Raw genomic sequence first — 9,842 nt, 5'->3', positions numbered from 1 at the left:
CAATGGCATTTCCAGTCACACAGGAGAAGGTTAATCCAAGCGGCAGTCATGACCGCCCCGCCTCCCGGCCAATCACAAGCCGCCATTCCGTTCCAACCTTGTGATTTGCATACGGCCGGGCCTATGGGAGCGCGTTGCGATTAAACATGCACCTTGGCTCATTAGCATGGGAAGCGGCAGGCTGCGTGTCGGAGTGAACTAGTGCTGGGGGGGTGGGAAGGAATGGCTGCAGTTACATTGTATCAGTACTGAGAGTCTGGGAGCAGGGGAGGAGTGAGCGGGATCCTTCCTCCTGTTTGTTCCACTCACCGACAGAGAGAAAGGGGCGCAATAAAGTGCAGGTTCTACAGAACAAACCCTAAAGTTCCCTGTTGCGCCGCAGAGAAAGGTGCCGGACCGTGTGAAGCTGTTGCTTCCCCCCCTGGCCGCGCTGATGATGAGCTCTCCCGGGTGCCTCGTCGCTCTGTTCGCCTCGCTGCTGGTTTGTTGCTCAGGTGGGCCCAGCGGGGTCTCGTCTCCTGCTCCTTGTCCGACCCCCTGTGCCTGTGACTTGGACGGAGGGGTGGACTGCTCTGGCAGAGGATTAGTGGCCGTCCCCGAGGGACTCAGTCTCTTCACCCACTCACTGTAAGTATAGGAAGCTGCATGGGCTGCTCCTGGCGCTCTGTTGATGGGCACTTCCATTTTATGCTTCTCTACAGTTCTGCTCTGATTTCTCTTTGATTTCAGGAGTGGGATACCCCCTGCATATTGTCAGCATGTTCAATGTTTGTTACTCTGCTACATTTCAATTGTGTTTATTCTGGAAGTAAAAGTGGCCACCGACACTGCGCCTTTAAACTCCCCGGCCGGGGCCACATTACTGACGGCCGGTGCAGTGCGTGTTGGCGATTTATTTTTATATCGCCTTCTAAGGGCAGAGACACGTTCAGATTGGGGGGGGGGGATTTAGTCGGCCGGCGATAAATCGACTTCTTCAGGGGCGACTAATCTCCCCGAACTGCCTCCCTAAATGTAAATCGCCGGCGGGATGATACTCGGACCGCTTCGTTTTCCGAAGTCGCCTCGCGAGGCAACTTCGGGCGACTTCGCAAAACGAAGCTCACCGATTGGCATCCCATTTAGATTCTAGCCGGCGGGAGGCAGTTCGGGGAGATTAGTCGCCCCGAAGAAGAGGAGATTTGTCACCGGGGCGACTAATCTCCCCCAATCTGAGCGTGTGTCTCTGCCATAAGAAGTTCCTCTGCTCTCCTTGTTGTTGACAACTGCCTGCAATAAGTAGCTGGTGTGCAGTCTCCTGCTCTTAGACTGTAAGCTCTATGGGGCAGGGACCTTCTTCCCGCTATGTCTCTTATCACATAGCACTTAAGCTCTTTGTCCTGATATGATTTTGTATATATTTATGTGATTTGTCTTCCCTGTGTATACTTTTTAATATATATATATATATATATATAGTTAGTGCAGGTTCAAAAGTCATATGTATATGTATTTATATATATATATATACACATACATCATACTTTTATGCACTGTACAGCGCTGCGGCACCTTAACAGCACTTTACAAATAAAGTTATACATACATACATACATACATACATAGATACATACATACATACATACATACATACATACATACATACATACATACATACATACATACATACATTCATACATACAAGTTGAAGGCAGTCAGCCTCCCTTTGTTACCGCTCCATGCGGTGGAAAGTGCAGGTAGAGGGTACGTTTCCGTTCTGCATTGTTGCATTTGCAAGGCTTGTTTGTTAACCTGATCCGGCAGTGTCACATAGTAGCTTTTGTAGCTCCTTGGCTAGAAACTACGTAGGCAGGTCCAGTCTACCCCGTTACACATGGCCACCGGGTCAAAACGTATAAAATCAGTTTAATCTAAGAAATTCACACAGGTGTCCAAAAAGCGAAGTTTTTTATCATTCGCTAACTGGCAGCCATTCATGTCATAAGTTGGACTGCTTTGCGGCTGCCGCTGCATTTTTCCCTGCAATTCTGCTGCACTCGCAAACCCTTATTGTATGCAGCGGCCTCCGTGTTATTGGAATGGGTGGCACGTTGACCTTTGCTTTCCTAGAAAAGTTCCAGCGATCTACTGGCTTGCATGGGGTCACCACCTGATGGTCTCCTGCAAATGCCAATCTGTCCCCTCTACAAGGGAAAGGGTTGACGTTGTCCCGTGCCTCTGTCTTTGGAGATTTGTATGTGGGTTTATGAATGAGCCGGTGTGCAGAGAGGAGTTAAAGGGATTCTGTCATGATTTTTATGATGTCGTTTTTATTTCTAAATTACACTGTTTACACTGCAAATAATTCACTCTACAATATAAAATTTAATTCCTGAACCAGCAAGTGTATTTAGTTATAATATTGGTGTGTAGGTGCATCTCAGGTCATTTTGCCTGGTCATGTGCTTTCAGAAAGAGCCAGCACTTTCGCATGGAACTGCTTTCTGGCAGGCTGCTGTTTTTCCTTCTCAATGTAACTGAATGTGTCTCAGTGGGACATGGGTTTTTACTATTGAGTGCTGTTCTTAGATCTACCAGGCAGCTGTTATCTTGTGTTAGGGAGCTGCTATCTGGTTACCTTCCCATGGTTCTGTTGTTAGGCTGCTGGGGGGAAAGGGAGGGGGTGATATCATTACAACTTGCAGTAAAGAGTGACTGCTGTTTTTCAGAGCACAAGTTACATGACTGGGGGCAGCTGGGAAACTGACAATATGTCTAGCCCTATGTCAGATTTCGAAATGAAAAAATCAGTTTGCTCTTTTGTGAAATTGATTTTAGTGCATAATTCCTGTAACAGTATCCCTTTTAACAGGACGATGAGTTTTAGGAAAGAGGTTGACGGTTTTCTGAGATGTTCATGAGGTCCTCGTGCGGCACTTCAGGTGAATACTGAGAACAAGACCCATAGGTCCCCTAGTGCCCCCCCACCCCAAAACATAGAAGTCTCCGTGAGAGTTATAATGCACAAGTTTAGAAAACATGTGGTACTCCATCACTATCCAAAGCTTGATGAACCCCAAAAAGGTTTTGCTGTTTACACCATATATTTTTTTAGGCGACTAATATACTAGACACAAGACCTGGCCAATGTCTATGGTTTTCGGGAAGTTTAAGTTAATTGTTTGTCCCAAAGTCCTAACTGCCTCTTCTGGCTGCCGAGGAGCTGCAACTCTAAAGCTGCCCAAAGACTCAAAGATAAAGTCGTACGATTTTCGGACCATGTGTGGATCGTCCAGATGTTTTTAGTACCATGGCAATTGGTCGTTAGTCAATGGGAAGGCTTAGAAGATTTCTGCCGATCATTTCTCTGTATGTATTGTCTATCTGATCATATCGGTGGGTGACTGTCACTTCTATTTGTCACTTTCGTACGACTGCTGTCACGGGCAGAACATCGTCTGATTTGTTCTTTTACTACTTTATTTAATGTGAATGGTAAGTGGCAGTTCGGAAGATTGCGACTTCTCTTTGTTCGTCAGATACAAATCTGCACGTCTATGGCCAGCTCTAGCCTCGTGGGGTTGGAAGAGGCTACTGGTAGTTGTAGTTCAAACCAGTGGAGCGTTTATTTAATCTGCATTTTGTACAGTTACTCTTGTGTTTATCCTGGGCACAATGAAGAATGCTGGTGTAACCTTAGACCTTCTGTACTCCAGTCTGTCCGCTGATTTTGGTGGAAAACAGAACCATGAGTTAAGGAGACGTTGAGTTGTGCTCCTCATACACACGGCACATAATTGCCGCTCACAGGGGCTTCTCTCCGATCACTCCATGACAGGCTACTCCACAGAACACACAAAATTATTATTGTAATCTTTCCCCAATTACCCTTTGTGACCCTCTCTCTCCTGCAGGGATTGTCTCCTTCCGCCCGAGAACCTGCTGATTGGCTGGGTTCAAAAAATGAACTTCAGCCTGAGACTGTATGTGGATTATTCTGGGAAATAAAGTCACTAAAGGGCAGAAATATGTGACAACTGCACAAATGGGAATTGTGGGGGGGCTCGCTGGTTCAGTTTTCATTTCATGGCCCTTCATGTTTCTAATAAAGAGCTTTACAGTGCAGCAAGTCTTTCTATAACAGTCTCGAATCAAAAGTACATTTCAGACACGTTTCCATGATGAAAATATACAATAACATCGGCATTTCCTGGGCTGTCTGTGGGCAAGCGGCATGTCCTGGGCTTTCTGTGGGCAAGCGGCATCTCCTGGGCTTTCTGTGGGCAAGCGGCATCTCCTGGGCTGTCTGTGGGCAAGCGGCATGTCCTGGGCTGTCTGTGGGCCAGCGGCATGTCCTGGGCTGTCTGTGGGCCAGCGGCATGTCCTGGGCTGTCTGTGGGCCAGCGGCATGTCCTGGGCTGTCTGTGGGCCAGCGGCATGTCCTGGGCTGTCTGTGGGCCAGCGGCATGTCCTGGGCTGTCTGTGGGCCAGCGGCATGTGCTGGGCTGTCTGTGGGCCAGCGGCATGTTCTGGGAAAGGAAGGTAGCAATATCAGTACATTTTTAGACTTACAGAGGATTTTGTTTTTTATACAAAAAGAAAAATGAAGCCAAGTTGCAAAATTGCTTAGAATTAGCCATTCTATAACATACTTAAAGTTTACTTAAAGGAGAATCACCCTCTTTATGCAATGCAAGCTGCTCTCTTCTCTATAAGGACATTGATATGGATGGGAGGCTGCATGTAGCTCATGGGTGCAACCATAATGCAAGAGTGCTGCTCTCGCAGACACAGCCCCTAACTGCAGATAAAGGGCAAGATCTCTGTGCATGTAGTTGCAATACCTGGACTGTATGCAGCACGCATGCATGTAAGACCCCTGGCAGATTTGCAGCACAGATGTACAAGGCATGTTATGTTGCCCATTGTGTCGCAGGCCCCCGGCATTCATTGTTGCAGTGGGACAGCGAGTCGGGGCCCCGTGTAACCTGAGAGTATGGAGGGAAAGCGTCGCAGGGATCTTTTATTACTGAAAATGTGTGAGATTTATACAATAAAATCCTATTGTGAGGCCAGTGACTTTGTGTGCCTGGAAAATATCCAATTGCTGCCTTGAGTCACGGCTGAGTTTTTATATGTTAGTTGCAACATCCCCTTTAATATCTGCTGCTTTCCCTTCTATAATCCTTTTTTTTTTTTTTTTTTTTTTTGTATTTATATTTTTAATTTTTTTTTTTTTTTTTTTCATTATTCAAATAGCCCAGGCTAATGTCAGGAATGAAATCAATCTGGGTTCTGTTCCCCCGTTCCAGATGGGATAGGTCGGCTGTTTGGCACCAGGAAGCCCGCGTCTTTATTTTGCTGGGCACGCACTCCTCATAATTACGCTGTGGTTTTACACATTCCCTTTTTACGCTGAGGCATGGAGTGTGACCTTTATAATGCGAGTTCAGGCTTTATTAAATAGAAACCGAGGGCTGCAATGATTTTTCTTCGTGCGAGAACTTTTATTTTTTAAAATCATGCTGCCGTTAAAATGGTTCCGCCCGGGCCTCATAAAGTGCCGTTTTGAGCAATGTTTAATGTGTGTGTAGATAATATAGAGTTTACATACAGGTATGGGGCTCTGTTATCCGGAAACCCATTATCCAGAAAGCCCTGAATTACGGAAAGGCTGTCTCCCATAGACTACATTATAATGGAATCATCTAAATTTGATTTCCTATTTCTCATAATAATAAAACAATACCTTGTACTTGATCCCAACTAAGATATAATTAATCCTTATTGAAAGCAAAAGCAGCCTATTGGCTTTATTTAATGTTTATATGATTTTCTAGTAGAAATCATGTTCACCTTCAAACAACTAGTTGGTTTCAGAAATATCACCAGAAATAACGACATTTTTCGAATTACTTTCTATTTTCTATGTGTCACTGTTTGGGGCAGATTCGGGGTTGAGGCAGATTCGGGGAGATTTAGTCGCCTGGCGACTAATCGCCTCTTCTGCGTGGCGACAATCTTCCCGAACTGGCTTCCGTCTGCTTGAATAAAGAATAGACTGCGCTAATGCACTTGCAGCGCTTAGATTTCGAAGTCGCCCGAAATTTTCTCGTTAGGCGACTTCGGAAATTGAAGTGCCGCGAGTGCATTAGCGCAGGCGATTCTTTATTCGCCAGGCGACTAAATCTCCCTGAAGCTGCCGGCCGTCTGCCCCAACCGATAAAGCAACTATGGTAAGGAGAGTCGCCGACCCTGTAAACTGTCTAAATTGTTACATTTAGTTGATACATTTCTTATCTTTGTCCCTGCTGAGCGGAATCTCTGGGTTTCATTACAGGCAGCTGTTAGACTTGATACAATAGTTACTCATACTCCAGAGATGCTGCTGAGAAATGGACCAACTAATTGTATCAACTAAATTGTAACAGTTCACAATCTGAACCTGAATTACTGAGCTGCCAGATTTTGGAAAAACTGTAAAAATTGAAAGTAAATTAAAAAAAAAAAAGTCTTTATTTCTGAAGAACAATCTGAAAACAACTTTAAAAAAAAATGTTTGGAAGGTAAACAACCCCTTTAAGGCATGAAGACCCAAATAACGGAAAGATCCGTTATCCGGATTAACCCAAGTCCCGAGCATTCTGGATAATAGGTCCCATACCTGTATATTTTTTTGTGTTCTGCTTGCACGGTGAAGCAAACTTCCTGTTAGTCTTGTGGCTTTATCTACTTCCTTTCTTTTATCTGTTGCTATAGGTTAAATCCCCCTAGCAACCATAGAGCAGCCATGAAGTCCTTATGGAAGATGAATCGTAGAAAGATGAGCAACATAACAGTTGGAGCTTTTCAGTGCATTTTATGTTTAGTTGCTGGGGTCAGCGACCCCCCCAGACATCATGTTCAGTTGCATGGAAATATATAGGAAGGCTAATAATTTAAACAAAAAAAAAAAAGCATTTAAAATAGTTGAAAAACGAATGAAAAGGTACTTAGACTAGGTCCATCCGTATCTAAAGCAGTATAGGGTTTTCTGCACGGGCTCAAAAATCTAAACACCCAGGGGGCAATTTGCTTCACCTCTAACTAGATATAGTAGTCTGTTCCTTCCTGTATATGTGTTGGTACTGCCCTACTGCTTGCTTTGGCTGGGCCATTGTCTATAAGCATTCACTGCAACAGTTTCCTCTCTATCACAGGAGAAGCGTGCTATCTGTTGTCTATAAAGCACATATGTGCAGAGGCAAGCAGTACGGCAGCTCCCTTTCATACATGTGATAAACTGCCATTTAGCAAAGCAGGAATGCTATTCTAAGTGCATTTGTCTAAGTGATAGATGTTGTGTAGAGGCCCTGTCACTGCATTATTCTCGCTTAGACCTTCTCACGTCTCCTGAAAGCAAACATGAGTGTGCAGGTGTGCAAAGTGTTTACTCACGCAGACTTGGGGGGGGGGGGGGGGTCACACCTGCTCATACACAAATTTGCAATGTATCGGTCATTATCTCACGCCCACTGTCGGCTAGCGGCTGCTGTTCGGCACATTCCACAGTGCTTGGTTATATCCCCGTATTGTATATGTGTATTGGGAAACTAGGCTCCCTACTCAGATATGGCTGCACCCTAATATGCTTAGGTGCAGCTTAAAGGAGAACTAAAGCTTAACTAAAGAAGTAGCTAGAAATGTTGTACATGATATTTTGGGCTTCTGTAACAACCCAAGGCAACCACAGCCCTTTAGCATTAAAGATCTGTGTCTCCAAAGATGCCCCAGTAGCTCCCCATCTTCTTTTCTGCTGATTCACTGCACATGCTCTGTGCTGCTGTCACTTACTGAGCTTAGGGAGCCACTCACAATATACAGTACACATAGAATAGAAATGTCACAATATAAGGCTGATTAGTAATTTATACACATAATTACTACATGGCAGCACAGAAACCAGTGCAATTAGCATCAGAATTGAATAATCAGCAAACCTGTAGCATCAGCTTATATTACAGTCAGGGAAGCTCATTTTCTGCTGGATAATTAGTGACGAGCCCTAAGCTTAGCTTCTCAACAGCCAATCAGAGCCCACTGAGCATGTGAGTGTCACAGACACTTTCCAAGATGGTGACCCCCTGTGACAAGTTTGAAGTCCTGGATCATTGCTGCTATTGACAAGCTCAAACTTTAGCCTCGTGCAATAAGTTCACTATATAAAACATGGCATTTTTAGCCATATTCATTTTTAGAGTTTAGTTCTCCTTTAATTCCAATGCTGTGTAGACCCCCCTGCATAGTGGGTTGGCACTAATAAATGTATATTGTGCCGATCACAGGGATACGGCTGATGAGCATTTGTAGCCGAGGAATTTGAAAGTAAACAAACAAGCAGGGACATGCATGGGTATTAGCACTGCTCTGTGTGATCGGGACTGACTGTGCTTAATATGGGGGAGTTCACTCTGTAGTCAGGTCTGTTTGTGGCTGTGGCAGGGCCAAGGGCTCTCCTCTGTGGGGCAACAGCATTTTTTTATGTATTGTTTTTATTCTCTTCTAACTTAAAGGGATTCTGTCTTGATTTGTATGATGCCGTTTTTATTTCTAAATCATACTGTTTACACTGCAAATAATTCACTCTACAATATAAAATGTCATTCCTGAACCAGCAAGTGTATTTAGTTATAATATTGGTGTGTAGGTGCATCTCAGGTCATTTTGCCTGGTCATGTGCTTTCAGAAAGAGGCAGCACTTTAGGATGGAACTGCTTTCTGACAAGCTGTTGTTTCTTCTTCTCAATGTAACTGAATGTGTCTCAGTGGGACCTGAATTTTACAATTAAGTGTTGTTCTTAGATCTACCAGGCAGCTGTTATCTTGTGTTAGGGAGCTGCTATCTGGTTACCTTCCCATTGTTCTGTTGTTAGGCTGCTGGGGAGGAACGGGTGGAGGGCAGGGTCGCTCCACAAATGAGGCTAGTTGAGCCACTCGCCTCAGGCGGTAGTGCCCCCCTGGTTGCCAGGGGCGGCAAAAATGGTGCTCCTGGTAACTTAAGAGCCAAATTTCAGTTTTTCAACCCGGAAATTCGGTTGTTCTAGTGCAGAGAGCGCAATTCCGCTATCTGCACTAGGGACATGCACTGCCCCCGACACACTCCGGCGGTGAAAAGGTGAGCGCCGTGAGGAGGGGTGGGGGCAGCAGAGGAAGGCCGCCTCAGGTGGCGAAAAGGCAAGGATCGCCGCTGGTGGAGGGGGTGATATCACTCCAACTTGCAGTAAAGAGTGACTGAAGTTTATCAGAACACAAGTCACATGACTTGGGGCAGCTGGGAAACTGACTATGTCTAGCCCCATGTCAGATTTCAAAATAAAATGTAAAAAAAAATCTGTTTGCTCTTATGATAAACATATTTCAGTGCAGAATTCTGCTGGAGCAGCACTATTAACTGATGCGTTTTGAATTTTTTTTTTTTTTCCCCATGACGGTATCCCTTTAAATTTCTAGTTCTAGTGATCTGGTGCCCTTTCAGTATTTACTGAACCAACAGTCTGTAGTGAAGTTGTGGGGCCGAGAGGGACATCTGCTTTGGGAGTGCTCCAGGTTAACACACGGCACTGCAAGTTTGCAGGAGGCTGTGAATATCACTGTATGCCGAAAAAATGCCACCCCCCAAGTAGCTCGCCCATTACCTCCTCACTGTAGTGCACCGTTTATTGGAGGCCTAGTGAAATATAATCTGTGGGGAAGTAGACACCTCTCCCCTTTATCTACGTTCCACCCCATCTAAATGGTCTGCCTTCAAGTTTCCCACTGCCAAGTTTACAACTGGCCATTTGGTTGTAACTTCCAGTTCCTTTTAAACTAATTGGCTGGGGAAG

The 9,842-nt window shown here is 45.0% G+C and overlaps 1 protein-coding gene across 1 annotated transcript in view; it reads left to right on the top strand.

Moving 5' to 3' along the window:
- The first annotated feature begins 329 nt into the window (after positions 1–329).
- Positions 330–9,842, top strand: part of lgr4.S (leucine-rich repeat containing G protein-coupled receptor 4 S homeolog) — a 91,535-nt gene continuing 82,022 nt past the window's right edge. The window contains 1 exon segment of the mRNA NM_001096412.1: positions 330–627. Coding sequence (NP_001089881.1) covers positions 437–627 — 191 coding nt within the window. The 5' untranslated portion in view covers positions 330–436.

Source organism: Xenopus laevis, chromosome 4S (genome assembly GCF_017654675.1).
Source record: "Xenopus laevis strain J_2021 chromosome 4S, Xenopus_laevis_v10.1, whole genome shotgun sequence".
NCBI lineage: Eukaryota > Metazoa > Chordata > Amphibia > Anura > Pipidae > Xenopus > Xenopus laevis.
The sequence above is the reverse complement of the archived record's forward strand: the minus strand, read 5'-3'. Positions and strand labels throughout refer to the sequence as shown.